We start from the raw sequence: 24,891 nt of genomic DNA on the forward strand, positions 1-24,891 counted from the left end.
AAGTGCTAGGGTTAAATTCCTTACATATTCTTTTGGACAGAATTTCAAAATCATCATCTTTTTCAAACATTTGCAGAATTCTATGAGCTCTTGAAGACGTCGTTCCTTCATCACATAACAAGCAACTAAACAATCTTTCACACGACTTTTACAGAGTGTACTCTTTCCTGTATTTTTCTCTCAATACGAAATAATTTTTGTTGGCAATACTGTGTTACATTATTGAAACCTGACCTAAAGATTTTCATTGGTAGAATGTTGCCAAAATTTGCAGGCAAAGAAGTCTTAGAACGCAAATATTATTCACTACATAGTAATAAATGGTACATTGTGTAAAGGACATAACCGATTTTTCACATCCAAAGCGGCATTTACTTACTGTGCAAAACAAGATAAGTACATTTAACTCATTTTTCCCCAAACAAATTGATACCTTCAGACTTGGCTGGTTAACGACTTAACCGTTTTCGCACGTAATCTTATGAGCTAGTGTCTCAGAATATGCGGAATGGAAAGCTGGACATTTTGATACCAAAATCTCATTTTCGAAAAATGTTGACTTATCGTGTTTTTCCCGAGGATGAGTGAATTTGAAACGATAGGTTACCTATTTTTCTAAAATGTGCCGCCACCAAATTTCTTACCCTCCGCGTATTTTCCTCTTGATAGTGTAGGTATTGTCTTACCTTTCAGTTATTTCTGCCCACTCTCACTCAATGTTTTCATTCCTCATACCTAGAGGTTTTATTATACAAATATTAAAGGAAGGAAAATGAACTTCGTTAAAATTTGTCGGCATTCAAAATAAAAAATATAAGTGCTTGTTCGCGTGTTGTGCACAGTCCCCCCCCCCCCGAAACAAAATCCTAAATGCGCCATTGATCAGTCGTATCCTCTCAGAATTGGGACTCTTATTTTGTCGAAGTTTGACAAAGAGCCTACAAATTCTTTAGATGCAGCAGCCTCGATAGATTCTGTTGGGAATTTAAATGTATACATGCAGAGTAGTAGGTGTTAGAATATACATACATTTAGATAGAAAAAGTTGTCATGTAGACACTGTAAACTTCTTTAGAGGTAAGATAGATGAGTTCTGTGAAAGGACCTAAAGTTTATTGGAATCGAAATACTTACTTCATTGTTTACTATTCACTGAAGTTTAGCGTCCCTTTCTAGCATCGAGGCTATAGGAGACTTAAATCTAACAGTTAATGTGGAATCTGAACCACCGTAATGCGTTCAAATTACGTAGTTTTCCACCGGAAATCGAATCAGGGACCACGTGCATCAAAAGAGCATTGGTTATCCACTAGACAAACGAAGAGAACTCTTACAATACTCAGATAACTTTTTGTTGTATGTTATTCAGATATCGTGTGAATGAGTTTGTAGGCCCTCAATATATATAAAAGATCTCCATAGTCAGATCCGGATTAAAGTTTCTGGCGCTCCTAGGCACTCTGACATAAGGCTCTCCCTGCCCAACATATATACACCTACGCACTTCTCATAAAACACCAGCACAACTCATGTGTAGAATATATACTAGGCCTACATACCAGTATACAAAAACTCCGTTCATCACATTACATAAAACAAACATTTATGACTCTTTGAATCTTACAATGGTTATAGGCTACATCTTTATATGTCATAATTTGGACGGTAACACTATCTTTTTATCTTTAAACATCAATAGTTACTGGAAATAGTACGATATTTGTTACAGAGTAAAACAAACTGCAAACAAACTAACAAAGGGTTCAAAATCTATCTTTCTTAACAGTTCGCTTCCAATACACATTTTACTAAGAACTGAAGTTTTTTGTTGTGCATTCTGGACCGTAAATGATTCTTAACGCGTAGAAAAAGATCTTTCCCCTGAACAGTTCGAAGTTGGCGCAGATACAAACATTTGTCGGCAAATATCTACATTGGGAAATATGGTTTCGAGTTTCTTTCTTTGTCCGAATGTATTTCAACGTTTCAGATGCAGTTTTGATGGCTACAGCACACGCTTTCAAGTGAGCTTTGAAATGAACACATTCATTCGAAAAACTGGCTTTGAAGTCATCTTTGTAATGGAGAACCGATGCATGCGATTTTGCTCGGATGGTTTCACAGTCCACACTTTCCAGTTTTGCGAGGAAATTAAAATTTTCATTTATCATGTTGTATGCCATTTTCCTTCTGCACAATTCAGAGATCATGGAATCAACAATTGCGTTAAATGTGTCCATACGAAATCGTCCTCTTCCTGTAAACAAGTGTTCTTCCTCTTTTGTTTTTTATCGGGAGCAGTTTATATACTTTTTCTTCCGTTCTCTGTCATGCAGATATTCCTGACATCCACTTATACTCTTTGCTTCCTCTTCGTATGCATCGAACTCCATACGAACAATTTGCAAATATGCTTCCAATCCTGTAATTACCTCTGTTGCTTCACTTACATCAATACCTGTTGCTTGTAGTTTTTGATTGGTTGCATTGAATTGCTCCATGATCTTTGCCCAGATAGTACACGTCAATGCCGACTCTAACTGTTGTAATTTTCGCCAGTAATCATCAGCATCACTACGCACGAGTTTGTGGTTTTTCATTGTTGTCACTTGTAATATGCTCCAGAACTAACCTCATCTGTGCTACTGTCATTGATGTTCATATTGGATTATTGCTGGATACCATCCGCAATTGTATCATGGGCTGACGTGTTTGTTGCCTTTGTTGTCTTACCACTTTCCCTGCCACAAAAAAAAAAAAAAAAAAAAAAATTCTTCAGTTGCTCTCATTCGTTTCTCTCCTTCTCTCTGGTTTAACTTTGATCTTTCTGTACCTAATAATTTCTTTCTTAAACCACTCACACTGATCCAATTATAGATATGACGTGTGCATAATAACAACGTAAACATAGAACTAAATAACATTGTCTCGTTCTTTGTTATGCGGGTGTACTTGAAGGAAACATTGCCGTGCAGTGCTCCATCTACGATCCTTTTAAAAAATCCAAGTCGACAGCGCCCTCTGTTTATTTTTTTTAATCTGCTAGGGAACAGAAAGGAAGTGAATACGATGGGCGTACTTAGGTGGGCGCTTCAGCAAACGAAATCGGTGTCTTGTTGCAACCAAAACAGCACAGCACTTTTTAAAAATAAAGTGCAAGTGCAACATTAGATTACTGCTTTATTCTAAGATTATAAAATAAGCCTATCCAGTGATATTTGTAAACAAAGACCGATTTCTCAATAACTGACTTTTTAAATCTATGTTTCTTGGACGTCCCTTAAGCACTGGCGCCCTAGGCACACGCCTACTGTGCCTATGCGTTAATCCACTACTGTCCATAGTTCAGGTTGAACATAGAATAAAAGAATACTATTAACATTGAATTGCAGGCTTGTGATAGAACAATTTACCCCACTTATTATTGTCATTAGTAAAGATGTAAATAAAATGTAAAAATAACAGTACTTCATCATAATATAATTTACATTTAGATGTTTATTTGAACTTAAAAGTTGAAAATATAAGCGCATTTATCTGCAAGTCACAGAAAATCATTTTGCTTTTTGTTAAATTGAGAACAGGGTGTAACTGAGGGGCCCGCAGGGCCTGTAATGCAAAGGGGGCCGCAGAGTTTTGGGGCCTACCGCGAAGAAAATGTCAAAAACTACAAGCAACAAAAAAAAAAAGAGCTGAATACGGAATATCCATTTTCCTTAATAATATTATTTACTTTAGAAAAGGGAAAATTTATCCATCCTAGTAATATCAGTTTAAAAAATCATCTTAGCAATGTGCTAAAAATGACTTTTTTTGGCGCAAAAATATAAGCAAAAGGAATATGTATCTCTATTACTACATTCAGTTCAGAACCTTTATAACTTACATTGTTCCGATTTCAAATTGGTATTACACAATGAAATAAAATTGAAAACAAGAATTCCAGAACTAGCATATCTCCTATTAATAAATAACTATACTTTGGCTTCTAGTTTTTCCGGTGTTTGCACAGCTTTTTTGTTATTTCTGAACTTACCAATGAGTGTTTCTGCAGCGGAGAGATCTTTTTCAAAATTAAAACTGATAAAAGATTATTTACGCAGTTCGATGTCGCAAGAACGGTTGACCAGTCTCAGTATTTTAAGTGTTGAATGTGAGAGAACAAGAGCAATAGACGTAAATAATATAATAGAAATATTTGCAGAAAAAATGATAGAAAATTACATCGCTTCAAATGAACTTCGACATTTAGCAGTTCGTTTGCTTTTTTTGATGAGCATTAATTTTAACTGTAATTTAATCATATTCCATGGGCACTATGTTAATTATTATTTATGAATCATTTTCCTAAGAGCACCGGATGAAGATATTATTATGACACACAGTAAAATGTTAGTTGAAAACTGTTGGACTAAACAACAAAGAAAGAAGCGTCACTCATTCCTCTTGAACGAAAAAAAGTGCTAAGTGCTATTACTAAATGACTTCAAGAATTCCTTCTTTAGAGACTTTTTTTTTTCTAGAATTATATCAATGAAATTTTCAGGCGAAACCTGTCTTCTAGAGTACTTTCCTTGAATCACCACGATAAGCACACACGCTTCTTTTATGTTTCACCATTCGTGCAAAAGGGGAAAAATATGATGTTTCAAACAGAACACTAGTAACCATTCGTGCAGAAAGGGAAAAGTACGATATTTCAAATGGGATGTGCTTGTTTTCTATTTTCATTCAAGAGGAACAATGTAACAATGATATCAGGGGCGGGTCCAGGACGGACTTCTGGGGGGACGGTGGGTTGGAATACTGCTACTTTTAAGAGGTCCATTCTTTGGGATTGGTTTTATTTATATATATAAAATAAGAAAGCTTCCTCTTCTGCAGAAGGGGGCGATCGCCCCGATCGTCCCCCTGGATCCGCCACTGAATGATATAAAACATAAAGATATCTGAATTTACTACATCCATTCGAAAATGCCTCTTCTTTACTCTTCATACATAATTTTACTCAACATGCATACATACCTAAAAATATGTGTCTCCCCAATTTGTCTACAACAAATGCAAGAAGTAAAGAGCTTGGTATATTAGCTGTTGATATTATCATTGTATTAGCAAATACAGAGTTTTGAGCCTGTGTGCCACAACTATCAGTTTCTTCTCCGGAACTTCCAATCATATCACAAAATGCAGCAATGGTATCATTGTGCTCTAGTTCATATTCGTTAAAGCGATCAAAAAGTTCAGGTACCCACATTACGAGAGAGTCATAACTGAAATTCAACAAAAGAAAATGCGCGCAATAAATAATAAATATTATATTTTGTTCTACTCATTAGCAAGGATACAAGAAATATTTTCAGAATAATTGAATACTATACACTTACATGATAAACTATCAATATGATTACCAGTGATAACGGAGTACTTTTACTCAATTTCCTATTGGAAGCAGAATTAACCAACAGTTGGATGATATGTTTCCCAAAAGTTGAGTAGAGGAAGACTTGTGGAACCAGACACTACAGTTAGTTGACGTAACTCGATGAATTTTGAACTTTTGTGAACCTGAGATATATGCTTTTGAATATTCGGGTTTTAGATAATATCAGGTAACTGAAAAAAAAAAAACAATTTTCTAATGATTTAGAAAATACAGTTTTATGTCTATTTGTTTGTTGGTTGGATCGAGTTTAATGTCTCATTTCAACATTGAGGTTATACAGGGTGTTTCAAAACAACACCGATAACGTTTGGGAGGTGATTCCTGACACTAAGATAAGACGAAAAGTATAGACCAACCTGGGTGTACAAATGCTTCTTTTCGGAGTTATAGGCTGCCGAAAATATGAAAAAAATAACTTTAAAGATCCATAGCTCCGAAACTATGGGACCTACCGTAGTCGGGTCAAGACTTCACTTATGACCTAGTATGTACGCTATCCAGAAATATATGTTTGAGAATCCTAAGGTACTCACGCAACAATTTTTGTAGAGGAAGTTTGGTTACCCTAACAGCACAATTACATAGCAGGCATATGCCTATCATGTTCCCTCAGGTACATGGGAATGTGTCCAGTATGTGCCTTATGTACGTCTGAGAGAGAAATCACATGGATGGCAAGTGATAGTCAGAGTCTATGTCCGCCCCATGGCACATGCCTGACATGTACCTGGGGAAGGTGCCAAGTATGTTCTAGGTATGTTCCCCATGCCGTAAGCGTCAATGAACCACAAAATTACTCCCCCAAAATATGTTAAATCGCCTACATGCGTGATGTGTTTACATTAAGGTGAGTCTAAAAAACACTTTAAACAAGTAAAAAAAATGTACCCCAGGGTGGGCGCGAATCACCAACCGTTAGATTACTAGCCGCCTACTCTTCCGACTTGGTCACGGAGGTGACGAAGAGAACGTCGCTTGTAGAGGGATAAATTGTTAAGGTCTTTTGAATTGGGCTAATCAGAGTGTTTCTTTAACCGCGTATATTCGACGATAACCGTTTGGGATCAGATAAAATCTGCTCGCTATGTAATTTTATAACAAAATGACTAATGTCTATTTATTTTATTTCATGGTTCTTCCATATTCACTTTCAAATGATCGGCGAGAGTTGCTATCTAATAAAGTTGATGCGTTTGTTGCGTCTAGTACACAATCGCTTAGAAAAAGAAGCAACAAATGCATCAAATGTGGGAGATAAATTTAGAACACCTAAATGGCGAATGCCTAGCATATCTTGTGCTGTTAGGGTATCTGAAACAGTGTGTACCTAAAGGACGTACCTAGAACAAGACAGATGTATGTCCCAAGTGACGATATAAAAACAAATGAATGTTAGAGTGCGACACTGACCAGGTATATAAATGTTATATTTGTGGTACATAGTTGCAAATATCAATTAGGTGTAACAAGTACCTAAAACTGTAGGTAGCTGAAGTACATACTCAGCATATGAACATCATATGTGCCAAGTGCCTGGTACCTAAAAAGTAGGTGGGAAACCTAAATGGCACATGCCTAGCGCATGTTGTGCTGTTAGGGTACGGACATATTATTTGAAGTACTCACTAACTACCTCTATAAAAATTGTTGCGTAACTACCGCAGGATTCTGAAACATGGATATTTGGATAAGCCACGTACTAGTTCCTAAATAAAGTCTGGACCCGAGTACGGCACGTCTCATAGTATTGGAGCTATGGACCTTTAAAGTTCATTTTGTCATGTTATCGACAGCCTATAGCTCCGAAAGGAGGCATTTGTGCACCCAGGTTGGTCTAAACTTTTCGTCTTATGTTGGTGTCAGGAATCACCTCCCAAACGTGATCGGTGTTGTTCTTTGAAATACTCTGTATAAAACTAGCCTTTAGCGAGCTGTCGGTTTCGCCTCTGATCTCCGCGTATACTCGCCCTACGGATTTGCACCTCATCTTATCCTTTGCTTCTTAATATTCTGCTTGTTCACTCGCATTTTATTTTTACATTTTCCATCTAGCGTCAATTTTAAGGAAAATATGGATTATTTAAAGCTACATAGTGTCGAATTTTGAGAACTGCGTAGAGCCCTGAAAACATTTTCTTTAAAAAAAAATGACTATTTCTTATTTGTGAGTTTTAAAAACCTACAAGTGTGCCAAGTTTTGAGTTTGTATTTTAATTTAAAGTACCTAAACTTCTGTCCCCACATGTTACTGTGGGCAGTATTCTGCGTTCTTCCTTTTGTACTTTTCACATAGAATTCGTTTGAATTCGAAATTTCGGAAAAAGATTCGAATATCTCTTTCAGGAATCTTAAAAAACACCCTCATCTCTTCTTTCTTTTCTTCTCTTTTAAGATAAATATCAAAAAACTCTGAAACATGCGTCTAATTATTTAAAATGAGAAGTCCATATACCAAATTTTGTGTCTTTAACATTCATAGGTTCGAAGATATGGGCATTTTAATATAATAATTACCACCCCTTCCCTGTCTACTTTTCAAAAATTTTTCCTTAATGGTACCAAACGTCACAAATCCTATGCACTGACCAAATTTCAAGTTTCTACCTTAAGAAGTTAGATCTTGGCGTTGATCCGTCATTCACTCACAACTTTTCTTGTGAGTCATATATATCTTGGAATCAACTCGAATTCTTTAAATGGGAAGGGGACAGTGGCATATTAAATAACACTAGCTCGAGCTCACTAATATAGTAGTGTAACTTTTGTGTGTGTGTGTGTGTGTGTGTGTGTGTGTGTGTGTCAATATTGGAGGGTTTGGGAGTTGTGAAGGTCCAAAGTTGGCAAATTACCTCTCAAGTGCATGTTACAACACAGGTTCTCTGTGATGTCCATCACGTGTAATGCATAACTGTAGTTGCCGCAACCACTCTGACTGCACACGGAGGAGAATGTCAGATGAAATTTGGTTACATGCGTGCTGGATGCGTGCCTCAAAATTCTTAAATCGGAGATTCTCTCAGCATACACAATTTGCTTATGATGTTCGTACGGATAAAGTCAAGGGGCGTTAGGCCAAGGGATCTGGGTGACCACTCCACGGGACCACGGCGACCAATCCACTTCCATGGAAGTTATGCACCTAAGCATTCACGCACACAAACTCCATAGTCTTGGGGGTTCCATTGTCCTGAAAATAAGACGGGAAGCTGCCGTCTGCGTTCCATATGGAAGGAAGCACACGGTACTACAGCAGTATCGGGTACTGTTATGCCGTGAAGGCGTTGATAAATAAAATGGCCCAATGATGCGAGTGTCCCATATGTCACACCATACCATTACCTTTTCTGGACTATTTTCTCTACTCGGGTCAACCTAGTACGGATTTGCGTCACGCCAGTATCGAAAGTTGTGCCGATTGACTCCCCGTTCAAAGTGAAGCACGCCTCATCGCTGAATAGATGTCCTTGGAAAACGAGAAATCGTGTTCCTGTTGTTCGGTAGCCCACATAGAGAACTCCAACCGCCGATCAAGGTCATCCTCGTTAAGTTTATGTAGCATGTGCAGCTTGTAAGGATGCCACTGATAGGTGTACAATATCCGGATCACGGAGGATTGGCTTACTCCATGTTCCAATGACACACGATGGGAACTGCGTTTAGGATTTTTCACAAACGATGCTATCATCGCAAGTGCTGGTTCCTCAATGGTGACAGTCTTTGGTCACCTATACGTGGCAACTCATCTTATCTTGACCAAACATGTTATATTTATAGATCTTAACGAGTTTAGTACTCATGTAGGATGTTATGATGTGCAGGACTTCGGTTTTCGAGTCAAGTTTTTCACAAAGAATAACGGCTGCACCATTTGAAATTAATTGTTGAACATATTTAGCACTTGAGTGGACTTGTTTTTTATTTATTTATTTATTTAAATACGCGTCCCAAAGGAGAAAAGGCTTTCAAATTTACCTTAGAAATATCTTTCATAAACGTTTCTTCCCAGGCAACACCGGGCACTTTAACAAGTTTCTGAATAGTAGCGAAAAAAGATATATTTAAACGTACCTTGCATAGAGACAAAATGCTATCAAGTACGTAACAAGTACAACTTTGATATGTTTCCTCGAAAATAACTCCTTTATTCTTTGGAATATGCGTCTCAGCTCCTGTATTTGACCATTACCTCGTTTTCCTTCTTTATTACTTTCAGGTGCGTTATTTAAAGAATGATCAATAAGGAGCTTTCTCACCTAAAATAAAAGACAAAAAACTAATAAATATCAGTTCCCCATTTACTTCAGTTCATGATATACATAATTTTCATAATTTTGTTAATTTACTTATGTTCATTAATTTTTATCGTTTCTTCTTTCAAATAGTTCTAACAAACATCCAATGCCATATTCAAAAGACCTGGCCAACCATTCTTCTCTCTATGAAAGGCTTACTGTTCTCGTTAGCAAAAAGGAAATTTCATCAATATTAAATACAGGCATGCTTCAGTTTGCTTTTTCAAACATTCATTTCAAGCCGGTAATGAAATAACATATGCTATTCTGACCACATGGGTTTTAAAACAAACGTAGATGACCAGAGTATGCAGTATACATGTGACATGTTTATGTAATCTCTATTATAATTTTACAATCTAAAATTAATTTTCCTTTTTGAAAGATAAATAGTTACTTTCTATACAAATTCAGGTTCCATTTTTGTCTTCTAATTGCTTTTGTTGATGAAGAAAAAATCAATGGAAGAAACAATAGATTGGAGAAAAATCAATAAATCGTAGGGATATTTCAGAAGCTTATTTGAACTTGGCCAAATTTGGCATTCAGATAGTCCTTGACCTTCTTAGTACAGATATAAAATATTAAGGGACATACTTGTTTAGTTCCAAGGTTCGAGTAATCTGAAATATGTTAATGTAACCAGCTTGAAGTGTTATAGTCACACTTTCAAGATTTTCGTCTACGACATGTAATTCCTTTCATCACAATATCTTCTAATCCGATGTTTCTCAAACTATGGTTCTCGAAGTTTGCCTTTTTGGTTCTCTTAGATTCAACATTAGTCCAGAAATGAAGGTAAAACTAAATATCAAGGAAATTTTGTATTCCCCACTATAGTTCAGAAATTCAAACATAGTTTGGAAATTGCCAATCAAGTTTCTTCCTCTTTTTCTTCCAGAACTAACATTTTACGAACCTATTTAACAAAATAGTCTTTAATTATTAAAAGAATCTCATATGAGTATTTTATTCTGTTCGTACCAAAATAAAATTAAGGGAACTTTAATTATAGTAGGTCTACTGTAATATATATATATATATATATATATATATATATATATATATATATATATATATATATATACTGACATTATCATACGTTCGTTATATTAAAAAAAAAAATAGAAACTGCTTTCGAAAAGAAACAGGTTGTGGTCCATAGAACATTCTGACTAATAAACGTGGTCCCTCCTCACTTGAAAAAAAGTTTGAGAAACGCTGTTCTAACATATTTGTGAGAAGTACAGGAGAGGGTAAAGCAGTGGACTCGTATTCAACCTAGTAGATAGTAGGAACGTTTACTTTCGGTTATGGATCAAGTATTAATTCCCAGTGAAGGCGTGGATAGTAACTGTTGTCGTGGCATCATATACATCGTGAAGACTTCATTCCAATAACAGAAAACTTCAAACAGACGATCAAACATTAATTTTCATTGAAGCAACAGGCTACTGGAAGATTTCGATCTTTAGGGAGCTGTTAAAAATAAAATAGCTTTTTTTCTTTCTTCAGATAAAATAGTATAGAAAAGAATCGTTCTTTAAAGGCATTTTAAAGCTAACTGCGTCTGGGACGTTTTAATCTCCCCCTATTCATGTTTTAACAATGGAACTTTCCACATATTTAATCTTCTGCAGTAAATAATGGAAAGTAAATTCCATACGCAACGTACATTACAAATAGAGTACCTATAATTGAATTTCCGTTGTTCGTTCTCTATTTTTAATTTTACGTTCTACAGTCGCCAAAGGGGGTCCAAGGAGAATCTAGAGCAAATTAAAGATTTTCTAAAGTTTAATTAATTTCGTTTATACTGTGTGTTTTGAGTTGAATTGAGTTTGCAGCATGAGTTCCCTCAACCCGTAATATTGTCTACACACAGCTTTATGTAGTGCCACTTTCATAAGCATCATTATTATTATTATTATTATTATTATTATTATTATTATTATTATTATTATTATTATTATTATTATTTTATAAATGTTACAGTAAAACATGCTTTTCTAATGATACACGATAAATAAGTAACGAGGCTGAAAAAATGCAGTGGTCTTGAAAAGGTAAATAGAACTGGGAATTTTATAATTGTTCCCATTCTCAAAACGAATCCCAGATAACAGACTATAGTGCTTTCTCAACCTAAACCAACTACTAAAACTATAAATGCAACAACAAAACTGAGGGTTAAATAATATTGGTGAGCGATCAGTCTTACAGACAGATATATATAGTGTCATGAACCATGATTCTGGAAAACCTGGGGAACTTTTGAGAGGGTGTCCGGGCTTCCGAAAGTTTGTTTGAATCCCCGAATTTCTATTGAAATTCCCATTAGCTTCTGGTAGAAGACATCAGACAATGAAACACACATACTCGACTGGGAGCCTTCAACATTAACTGAAATCTGCGCCACTACACATCGGTAATTTAATTAGCTAATTTGAAGGGCCGACAAGTCGTACATAACCTGGAACCACTGCTTTATACTTTAAAATTCTCTTTCAGCACCAAGGCTATGGAAGACGTGAATCTACAGCGTAACGTGAGATCAAACGACATGATCTCCCATAGGGAATCGAATCGGTTCTCTCGCGAGTAACCAATATACAAAAGGCAAAGCACAGGTCATAAACCAATATATCGGCGAAAAAATGTGCTTAAGTTCCAACTACTCAAAAACCCGGTCTTTCTTCTTCTATTCCTCTGCCCTTACGTGTCAGTCGGTAAAACCGAAAATCACCGTATTTTAAATTATATAAGTAGGGATAGGCTCCAACAATTCGCAATGGATTTGCTCAATTAATTGTTAGAAATAACAACTATATATTATGACAATATGGATTGCTTAAATACAGATTAGTCAAACAAAATGAAAGAAAAAGACAACACTAAGTATTAATCCAAACAAACCAAATAACCAACTAAAATTTAAGGTAGATTATTTACCCTTGTGAACCTGGCCCCCCCACCTCTCAGTACAAACGATTTCAGCATATCAATAAAAAGTACTTCGTTTGTACCGGTTAGTACCTCAAATATTTTTGTTTGTACTGTACTGCAGTATGAGAAATTAAGAAACAAAGTGGGGGGGCCAAGTTCACGCAGCCCCCCCACATTGTCCTAGGGTCGATTTAATTGGCTCATTTGAAAGATTTTCGTTTGTACCGGATTGTACCGTACTTTGTTTCGTTTGTACCGTAACCGATTATGAAAACTTAACGAAACAAAATGGGGGCCCAGATCAAACAGGCCCCCAAATCACGACTTTATACACTGCGTACACATGATTTTTGTATGCGATATGAAAGTGCGTGGTTAGTACCGGATTGTACCACAAAGAGTTTTACTTTAGCCATAATAGATTATGAAAAATTAAGAAAACAAAATTGGGGGGGCTGTGTGAACCTGCCCCCCCCACCACGTCGTACAAACGATTTAGTTGGCTCATTTGAAAGATTTTCGTTTGTACCGGATTGTACCGTAGTTTGTTTCGTTTGTACCGTTCTGGATTATGAAAAATTAACGAAACAAAATGGGGGCCCAGATCAAACAGACCCCCAAATCACGACTTTATACACTGGGTACACATGATTTTTGTATGCGATATGAAAGTACGTGGTTAGTACCGGATTGTACCACAAAGAGTTTTATTTTAGCCATAATAGATTATGAAAAATTAAGAAAACAAAATTGGGGGGGGGCTGTGTGAACCTGGCCCCCCCACCACGTCGTACAAACGATTTAGTTGGCTCATTTGAAAGATTTTCGTTTGTACCGGATTGTACCGTCGTTTGTTTCGTTTGTACCGTTCTGGATTATGAAAAATTAACGAAACAAAATGGGGGCCCAGATCAAACAGGCCCCCAAATCACGACTTTATACACTGGGTACACATGATTTTTGTATGCGATATGAAAGTACGTGGTTAGTACCGGATTGTACCACAAAGAGTTTTATTTTAGCCATAATAGATCATGAAAAATTAAGAAAAAATTGGGGGACTGTGTGAACCTGGCCCCCCCACCACGTCGTACAAACGATTTAGTTGGCTCATTTGAAAGATTTTCGTTTGTACCGGATTGTACCATAGTTTGTTTCGTTTTTACCGCCGTAGATTATGTTAAATTAACGGAACAAACTGGGGTTCGAATTCAAGCAAACATTCTAATCAAGTTTTCAAACACAGGATACATATGACTTTCGAGAAACTTGAATTTGTCATGGCAGGTCAACCTGGCCCGCACATGTTTGTTTTCTTTCAATTCGAATCAAAGTGTCACCAAAAATTTGTACCAGTATGTATCAATTTATAGCATCAAAGTTAGAATTTGTACCGCCATCAATTTGGAGAAATTTGAATTTTTGATGGCAGGTCAAACTGATCCAGAAAACATATATTTTTTTTCAATTCGAATGAAAACGGTACCAAAAATTTGTACCCAATATATGGCAATTTGTACCAGCAAAATAAGAATTTGAACTCTTACCAGGTTGTAGACGTTTGAATTTTTGTTGGTGGGTCAAGCTGGAACGCACTTTATTTTCTTTCTAATTCGAACCAAAAATTTGTACCCAATAAATACCAATTTTTACCACCAAAATTAAGATTTCTACCCCCACAAATTCCGAGAATTTTGAATTTTTAATGCCACGTCAGGCTGGGGTGGAGAACTTATTTTCCTTTTCAATTCGAACCAAAAAAACTACCAAAACTTGTATCCAATATGCACCAATCTGTACCACAAAAATTAGAAATTGTACCCCGAATATTTTTTGAGAAAATTGAACTTTTGTTGGGAAGTCAATCTAGTCAATCTGGACAGCACAAGTCATTTTTCGTCTCAATTCCAACTAAACCGGTACCAAAATTTGTACCCAATATATACCAATTTGTAGCACCAAAATTAGAATCTGTACTACCACCAATTTCGACAAACATGCATTTTATTGGCGGATTAAACTGACCTGCAGAACTTTTTTTTCCTTCGAATTTGAATCGAAATGGCACCAAAAATTTGCAACCAATATGTAGGCCTACTAATTTGTATTACGAAAATTACAATTTGATCCCCCATGAATTTCGAGAAATTTTAATTTTTGATGGCGAGTCAAGCAGGCCCACACAACATATTTTTCTGTTCAATTCGAATGAAAACAATATCAAAAATTTGTAAGAATTTTTACTCCCACCAATTTCTACAAATTTAAATTTTTGATGTGTCACGCTGGCCCGCACAACTTTGTTTTTCTTTCCAATTCCAATCAAAGCGTTACCAAAAATTTGTACGCAATTTGTACCACAAAATTTAGATTTGTACTCCCACCAATTTTGAGAATTGTGAATTTTTGATGGCGGATCGAAGTTACCCTCATGACTTATTTTTCTTTACAATTCGAATCAAAACGGGGCCAAAAATTTGTAGCAGATCTGTACCAATTCGTATCGCTAAAATTAGAATTAGAACCCGCATCAATATCTAGAAATTTTAATTTTTGATGGAGGGTCATTCAGGCTTGGGCAACTTATTTTTCTTTCATATTCGAATCAACACGGTATCAAAAAAATTGTAGACAATATTTACGAATTTGCAGTATCAAAATTAGAATATATATCCCCACCAATTTCGAGAAATACGAATTTAAATATGCGGGCTTAACTGATCCGCACAACTTATTTGATTTTAAAATTCGAATCAAAATTGTACCAAACACCTGTACCCTATATGTACCGATTTGTACCGCCAAACTTAAAATCTGTACAATCACTAATTTCGAAAAAAGAAATTTTCACATATAACAGGTGAAGCAGATCCGAAGAACTCTTTACCCTTCCAATTCGAATCAAAATGGCAACAAATGTTGGTACCCAATATGTACCAATTTGTACGACGAAAATTAGAGTTATACTCCAACTAATTTCGAGAAATTTGAATTTTTGTGGTGGTAAAAGTTCTCCTCCACTGTTTTTTTTCATTCTAGTTCGAATCAAAACGGTACCAAAAATTTGTACCCTATATGTAGAAATTTGTATCAACAAAATTAGAATTTCTACCCCCACTAATTTCGAGAAATTAGAATTTTTGATGGCGGGCCAGGTTGATGACAAGCTGGCCCGGACAACACATTTTCATTAAAATTAGAATCAAAACGGTACCAAATATTTGTACCCAATATGTACCAATTTGTACCACCAAAATTAGAATTTGTACCTCCACCAATATCAAGAAATTTGAATTTATGTTGGCGGTTCAAGCTGGTAGCACAACTTGTTTATCTTTCTAATTCGAATCAGTACAGTATCAAAATTTTGTACTCAATATGTACCAATTTGTACCACCAAAATTAAATTTGTATCCCCAGTTATTTCGAGAAATTTGAATTTTTGGTGGCAACGTCAAGCTGGCCCCCACAACTTATTCTCTTTCCAATTCGGATCGAAATGGTATCGAAAATATGTACCTCATATGTACCAATTTGTGCCACAAAAATTAGAATTTGTGCAACTACCAATTTTTAGAAATTTGAATTTCCAATACTCGATCCAACTTGACGTCGAAACCTGGCTCGCCCAACACATTTCTTTTATTAATTCCAATCAAAATGTTACCAAAAATTTGTGCCAAATAGATATCAGTTTGCGCCATCTATAAACACCGAAGACAAAATTATTTTAATATTTTTCTACGGTGTAAAAAATGTTAGAAAGAATAAAGGAAAGCATTATCACAAAACAAGTTGTTCGATAGGCGGCAGATTAAATGGCATTGGCATTTGTACAACTTGGTTGGGAGAGAGAGAGTCAAACATCTACATATGTTGATGACTCCAAAATATTTATGAGCGAGTGATTTTTTCCCCAACCATTTGTGAAAATGGACAATATTAATTTTTATTATAGAACTCATTCAGAGGATCAGTTCTGTGAAGTCATCTCTATCCACTCATATCTCCGTTTCGAAAACAGTCTAAATTCTAATTTTGCTTATACAAATTTTTACAAATTCAGTTACCATCAATAATACACTCCAGAGTTAAAATGTTTAATGGAAATAGTAACAAATTCATTTGCGAAGTAGTGATGTCGAATTTTAAAAAAATGTGTTTCTCTGGTTTACCTTGAGATCAAATAGATAAACATATTTGAGTAAGCATTTTAGATTTATTGAATTGGTGCAGGTACAATGTAATATTTTTTGTTACAAATTGTCTAAAAAAATTTGGACAATTTTCATATGAATTCTGAATACGCCTTTGGCCTGAAAGAGTTGACTTGGTGATAAATTTTCCGTTCGTTGAATAACAATTTCTTTATTCATACATGATTTTGCTCATGCAAATCATAAGCAAATTTTCCGTTCTGCTTTTATGAATTGCGGGGAAATTTGGTTGCACGTTCTCGTTCGAATCGAATACTATTTTGATTGAATACAAAAAAAAAAAAAAGGATTGCCATGCCCAGGAAGACTGCAATGAAAATTTAAATTTCTAGAAATTGGTAAGGTTGGAAATTCTAATTTTGAGAGTACAAACTGGTACTTACTTGGCACAAACTTTTGGTAACATTTTAATCCGAATTCGTAAACCAAATGTGTTGCGCGAGCCAAGTTTCGACGTTAAGTTGGCTCCAGCATTGAAAATTCAAATTTCTCCAAATCGGTAAGGGTACAAATTCTAATTTTAATGGTAGAGATTGATACATATCGAGTACACAGTATTGGTACCGTTTTCATTCGAATTGCAAAGAAAAATATGTTACGCGGGCCAGTACAAACGAAACAGACTACGGTACAATCCGGTTCAAACGAAAATCTTTCAAATGAGCCAACTAAATCGTTTGTACGACGTGGCGGGGGGGGGGCAGGTTCACACAGCCCCCCCAATTTTGTTTTCTTAATTTTTCATAATCTGTTATGGTTAAACTAAAACTCATTGTGGTACAATCCGGTACTAACAAAGTACTTTCATAAGACATACAAAAATCATGTGTACCCGGTGTATTAAGTCATGATTTTGGGGCCTGCTTGATCTGGGCCCCCATTTTGTTTCGTTAATTTTTCATAATCCAGAACGGTACAAACGAAACAAACTACGGTACAATCCGGTACAAACGAAAGTCTTTCAAATGAGCCAACTAAATCGTTTGTACGACGTGGTGGGGGGGCCAGGTTCACACAGTCCCCCAATTTTGTTTTCTTAATTTTTCATAATCTATTATGGCTAAAATAAAACTCTTTGTGGTACAATCCGGTACTAACCACGTACTTTCATATCGCATACAAAAATCATGTGTACCCAGTGTATAAAGTCGTGATTTGGGGGCCTGTTTGATCTGGGTCCCCATTTTGTTTCGTTAATTTTTCATAATCCAGAACGGTACAAACGAAACAAACTACGGTACAATCCGGTACAAACGAAAGTCTTTCAAATGAGCCAACTAAATCGTTTGTACGACGTGGTGGGGGGGTCAGGTTCACACAGCCCCCCCCAATTTTGTTTTCTTAATTTTTCATAATCTATTATGGCTAAAATAAAACTCTTTGTGGTACAATCCGGTACTAACCACGTACTTTCATATCGCATACAAAAATCATGTGTACCCAGTGTATAAAGTCGTGATTTGGGGGCCTGTTTGATCTGGGCCCCCATTTTGTTTCGTTAATTTTTCATAATCCAGAACGGTACAAACGAAACAAACTACGGTACAATCCGGTACAAACGAAAATCTTTCAAATGAGCCAACTAAATCGTTTGTACGACGTGGTGGGGGGCCAGGTTCACACAGCCCCCCCCAATTTTGTTTTCTTAATTTTTCATAATCTATTATGGCTAAAATAAAACTCTTTGTGGTACAATCCGGTACTAATCACGTACTTTCATATCGCATACAAAAATCATGTGTACCCAGTGTATAAAGTCGTGATTTGGGGGCCTGTTTGATCTGGGCCCCCATTTTGTTTCGTTAATTTTTCATAATCCAGAACGGTACAAACGAAACAAACTACGGTACAATCCGGTACAAACGAAAATCTTTCAAATGAGCCAATTAAATCGATCCTAGGACAATGTGGGGGGGCTGCGTGAACTTGGCCCCCCACTTTGTTTTCTTAATTTCTCATACTGCAGTACAGTACAAACAAAAATATTTGCGGTACAAACCGGTACAAACGAAGTACTTTTTATTGATATGCGGAAATCGTTTGTACCGAGAGGTGGGGGGGCCATGTTCACAAGGGTAGATTATTTTCCTCAGATTAAAGTTCGCATGCAAATTACTGTTTTAAAATTAACTTTGGTGTACCATGTATTAATTATTATTATTTATTTTTATTTATTATTATTATTATTATTATTATTATTATTATTATTATTATTATTATTATTATTATTATTATTATTATTATTATTATTATTATTGCAAAAACTTTAAAATTAAATATCAATTTAAATCCAAATTTAAGATTCTTTAAATTTACTATCCTTTAATAGAGAGTGCTCAAGATCATCGGTGCAAATCTGTCTTCAACATAGGGGGGGAGGGGAGGGTAAGACCGTCCCCATAATCTTTTTCTTTTTTTCTTAAGCGATGTTCAAAATATTTATGAAGTTGAAAAATAATGCTGCGGACACAAATCATCACATTTCTTCCAAAAAAAAAAAACATTTCAAATTGAATTATTGGGGCGGACAGTCCCCCAAGTTCCCTGTCTCTCTCATCCCCCCCAGGATTTGCGCCAGTGCCCAAGATACAACATAATTTGCATTCCTTTTAACAACTTCCTATAAAACATGTGACCTTTTGATCTTTTACTTTCCAAGTAGCGCAGACCGTTGACCGTCCATTGGAGAACGGTGGATTCATTGGAAAATTGTTAGGTCAATGGTGGTCCAACACCTGTGCATTTGTTCTTTCTCAGATTAGTTTACATATATATTGCTGTTTGACGCACCTTGTATTAGATAATAAAATGGATTGTAAACTTGAACTGAAAGTTTGAGGGATTTGATAGCACGATGGACACTTCGATAGTAAAATATCTCAGGTGGTGATAGATGCTTTTTTAAAATCTTTTTACGGTACGAGGCGTGTTATTACACTAAATGCCATAAGTGTCTGTTCCCCATTTGTATAACGGTCTCACAAATCCCTGATTACTGTAACTTTATTTATAAGATCTAGCTTTATATATGTACCGTGTTATGCAAAAGTGAACTAAGCGCCAAATTTTGAAAATCCACGTAAATGCGACGATTGGTTCCTGATAAGCATTAGAACGTTTTGCACAATCGAAAAAAGAGGAAAACCAACACCTTTCCAAAAAAAGAAACATAATTTCACTTTAGATTACGGCTACCTTAATGCTGGACATCAACCTTTAAACGTAATTTTCTTAAAAGTATGAAAGTGGCGCTTAGTTCGTTTTCGCATGACACGGTACATATTTACTTAACACTTACTTACAGCATATGTTCCTTTCCTTTGCCCACTGTTTACAGCGTACATTTTCTGCAGCACAACCACTGCTTCTGTCGTTTTGCCGCTATTCAATAGAAATATCGGAGTTTTAGGGAACAAAAATAGAATGCTGCTGAGGCAAAGGCTTGGAATGCCGCACAGGAATATAAACACCCTCCATGATGATATCTGAAGACCAAGTGTCTGTGTTATCCATTGTTGCTGAGGAATTACCAACCATGCCAGTCCTGTTCTTTTATAACAGGGTATTAACATAAATTTATTATTCACTCCTGTTGGAATGGCTTATTTTAAAATCCTTATGTTTAAAATCTAATTGCATTCAATGACTTTGCACCTTTACAGTTGCCTCTACACTATGTCAGACTTCAAATACATAATTTAATAATGGGAATTTTCTCTTTATTCATTTTAAGAAGTTTGATTTACCAGCCAAAACTCACCTATGTATATTTACCCAAGGGCGCACCCACACAGGAGGGGGTCCATCGGCTCCGGAGTCCCCAAAACGTAACTCGACATACATTTGTACACTTTCTTAATAAAACTATGCTTCTTTAACAGGAAATAGTTCATGTAAATAAAAGTTTGATCTTACACTTCATCTGTACTCTTACAGAAGAATTATGAGAAAACAGAAGAATTATATATATATATTCGGAAAATATAGCTGGCAGTACTTGACAATCACTATCATCTTTTCGCGTGAAGAATAAACCAGTTCAATACTACATAGACGTAGTGTCGTGTAGCATTTGGTTCTCATCAATCTTATTGGTTCCATCGCAACAAAAATATCTGGGTATGCGCCTATATTTACCCTGTCTCTCCATATGTCCGACCATCCCGGAGAAAATGTCTGTCCGTGTGTCAGTCTGAGCTCGTTCGTGGCCAAGCAGTTAGTAGACGCGCCTTGGGCGTGGGAAACTGGGGTTCGATTCCTGGCGGGAGCTCATGTGTTTCGGATTCCACGTTAATCAGTAGGTCCACCTCTCATATAGCTTCGTGCTGAAAGTGATCTTAAAATCAAATCAAAATCCGTGTGTCAGTCTGTCCGGGAGACAAACAACCTAAAGGATTACCATCAATTTTGGTTAGTGAGTTCGTTGATGAAGATTATACTCAAACCGAATGGGTAGAAATCAACCATTTCCGGTTTTTAACGCTTAACACTATAGATCAAAAACTGTCATAGATGGCGAGAAGCGCGTCCTGTAAATCGATTAAGTATTCCAAGGATCTCTGATGAATTCAAGCATGTTCAAAGGGGGCTGACCCCCCCCCCTAGATTATATATACGGATTTTTAAAAGAAAATTAGTTTCTTCTTTTGCCCAACCTAAGTGTTCTAATTAACAAACCACGTATAAAGTCGAAGTTAAATAAAAACTTGGAAATTAGATATAGAAACACACAAACGCTTTACAACGTTACTTAGGAAACAAATGGCAATATGTTGGTTATTGCAACGGACCAGACAATAAGAAGTCACGAGTTTTGTTCCGACAGATTCCTGCTGTTCTATTACAATCTTTCCCCCTCTTATACAAAAGTCTGAATTCAACACTGCCAAGAACACATTTCATCTCCGAGGGCGCGGTGGCTCAGCGGTAGAGCGTTCACCTCCGGTGCTTGGGGTCCCTGGTTCGATCTCAGCTCGCGCCATCTGGACTTTGTGGTGGACGAACACCGTGCTCGTGGGTTTTTTCGGGGTTCTCCCGTTTCCTCCCACTTTCTTCATTCCACCATTTCATTCATATCTCATCATCACCGTCTACTTTAGCCTAATCGGCATAATCGTGGGACGTAAAACGCAAAGATTTCACTTCATTTCATTTTTTACATTTCATCTCCATCCATAACTCTTTACCTAAAACCGGAAGTGATAGAAACTCAAAACAACTTCCAGTTACAATAATGATCTACATAGCGTAAAAACTACAAGTGATAGCGAGTAGGTGCTAATTAGATTTCTTTGTAATCGATTTAGTATCCTAAGAAGAGGTGCCATCTTCTCTCTTAATCCTCTATTCAAACCGGAAGTGGCAGTACAATGTTGATCACTATAGATCACTACACTATACCAGCAACATATATCAGAATCAGTTGTCCGCAACCAATTAAGCCACCAAGAATGCATTCCATATCTATTGTAATCTCTCTACTAATAGCAGAGGTGGTAGAAATATACTTCGCTTTCTGGTTCCAATATTGATTGGGAAAACACCACACTATCAAACCGAGGTCCTTCATGTAGTGTACACTCGACACTGTTACTTGTTTAATTATAATGTTGTGAGTATGTTTCATTAAATGTGTAGCCGTCAAATGAAGAAATAAATTACTATCATTGTAAAATCCGTTCATGTCAGATCATTGGAAAATAAGCCATGAAACGATTCAAGTAAGAAAATAACATGATCGTAAAATAGAATATTATGGTCAGGAAATCGTTTCTTAGATTCACTGAAACTTTTAGTGTTATTTCTTTTGAGATTCCTGTTTGAAAGAAACTTTGAAAGATTGGTGTTTTCCTGTGATCATAATTTCACGAAGAAACAATAATTTCCAAGCCAATTATTTTGGATCAATAAATAACTAATGCATGACCTCGAATGTTTAAAATATCAGTAGAAAAATATTTGATTCTACATCATGGCTCTATGGAAAACAAATGCTAAAGTATTTTGGAAGTTTCGTGTCTCTTTCTAACATTCTATTTCAGACGGAACCTTATTGCTGATCAGTGGCGTAACATAGATGTTTCAATACTATAACCAGAAAAAATCTTATTTAGCCTCAATTTCGAATCAAATACTACACTAACTGAAAAAAATTGTGAGATATGCAAGGACTGAAGCGTAGACATTAGAGGAAAGTTATATATTAAATATCGTCTTCGGCACGGAAGAGCCGGTCTGCTTTCCCGCCAGAGTTCATCTGGTTCAGATGCCACGTTAAACTATAGGTCCACGTCTCATATAGTCTCGCTGCTGAAATAGAATCTAATCCCCAATTCTATAAATTAATAAATTACTAAATACGGGAAACTATTTGACTAATAACCAAGACGGAGTCCAGAAACAACATCTCGGAGAGAGGGAAGTTGTTCTACTAAAAATGTGCTTAAGATGTTATTTTATCCCATATAAACTTATTTGGATGGAAGGATTCTGAAGCTAATAACATCCATTTAATACAACCTTGCTAATAACGTCATAGTAAAATATATAAAACTAATTTAAGACCTCCTTAAATCTTGTGTATCGACTCCGCAGACCTACATCGTATATCCTTGTGCCTAAGTGGCTTGGGGCGTGGTTTCAACTTCAATTTCCGGTGGGGGTACGTGCTTCAAATACAGCCTATTTTGTGTAGTCAGTTCTGTGCTGTATAGCGTCAGTGATCAAAAGGGACCTTAAATTCAAAACAATCCAGTCTACAGGTCTGTTTCTCTTTACTGCAAGTTTGTCGATTGGCTTCCCCAAAAAATAAGCTGTTACTTGGAAATTTATTCGGTAGTTGATGACTGATAATGTTTGAAACACGTTGATAATGGTCTTTTCTGAAATACGTTTGGTATACCATTCCTAATCGTTTACCCCAAACTTACGCACACATATTAATACATTTTGTTTATATTAGTATAATGCCCATTGAAAACAGAAACCTAATTTTATATTTCTAAACTTTGTTCCAAAATGAAGCAGAATTGCCAATTTTTAAAATCCAATTAAGGTCATTTTTTTTTGGGGGGGGGAGGATTCAAATCGATTCTGATTATTATTACCCGTGAGAAATCCACCAAAAAACCCAACGATAATAAACAAATTGCAAACGACACACCGACATGATTATATCGAAGAATTATTTAATGATAAAGATTTAAAAATCTTTAAATACCTTTTCCCCAAGTCGAGTGACAAACAATATTCGCCACTAGACGATATTGCAAAACCGCTTACGTAAGCAGTACTGACCAGTGAAGTAAAAATGGAATGCAAAGGCAAAACTACTCAGTTGATAAGTTTGTTTATTGAAATTTATCGCCCCGTTTTATCATCGAGGCTATAGAAGACGTGGACCTACAGTTTAATATCCAGTCCGAACCATCGTAATGTGTTTAATGCTCTCTCCGCAGAACACCGTGCATCTAAGAAGCTTGTGCTATCCACTAGTCTAACGGGAAAGGCATGACATGAAATTTCTCCCAAGACATGATAAGAATGATACGAGGAACGTGTTTTACGAAAATCAGTGAGTGATACCAACGAACTCCAGATTATTCTCGCTATCTTCTTACTTTTTTTAAGCACTCGAAGTATTATAATAGAAAGATTCTTTCTTCTTAGGAAACTTGGTTACTTCCTCCAGGCTACATCACTTTTGGTAAACTTTCTTACATGAAATGAAATGAAATCTTTGAGTTTTACGTCCCACGGTTATGCCGGTTAGGCTAAAGGAGACGGTGATGATGAGTAATGAATGAAATGGTGGAATGAAGAAAGTGGGAGGAAACGGGAGAACCCCGAGAAAACCCACGCACACGGTGTTTGTCCACCACAAAGTTCACTTGGCGGGGGCTGGGATCGAACCCGGGACCCCAAGCACCAGAGGTGAACGCTCTACCACTGAGCCACCGCGGCCCCAACTTTCAAACCCATTGTCATCTTT

At 36.3% G+C, this 24,891-nt stretch overlaps 1 protein-coding gene across 1 annotated transcript in view; it reads right to left on the reverse strand.

The window, feature by feature from the left end:
* The window catches only part of LOC145679354 (solute carrier family 22 member 13-like), a 74,979-nt gene that overhangs the window by 44,221 nt on the left and 5,867 nt on the right, over positions 1-24,891 (reverse strand). Inside the window, exons 3-5 of the mRNA XM_081749939.1 lie at positions 20,204-20,282; positions 9,515-9,699; positions 5,026-5,273 (exon numbers count right to left, since the gene is read on the reverse strand). Of these exons, the coding sequence (XP_081606065.1) occupies positions 5,026-5,273; positions 9,515-9,699; positions 20,204-20,282 (512 nt within the window). The remainder of the gene's footprint in view (positions 1-5,025; positions 5,274-9,514; positions 9,700-20,203; positions 20,283-24,891) is intronic.

The sequence above is a fragment of the Thermobia domestica genome, chromosome 1 (assembly GCF_964235325.1).
Source record: "Thermobia domestica chromosome 1, izTheDome1.hap1.1, whole genome shotgun sequence".
In the NCBI taxonomy this organism is placed as follows: Eukaryota; Metazoa; Arthropoda; class Insecta; order Zygentoma; family Lepismatidae; genus Thermobia; species Thermobia domestica.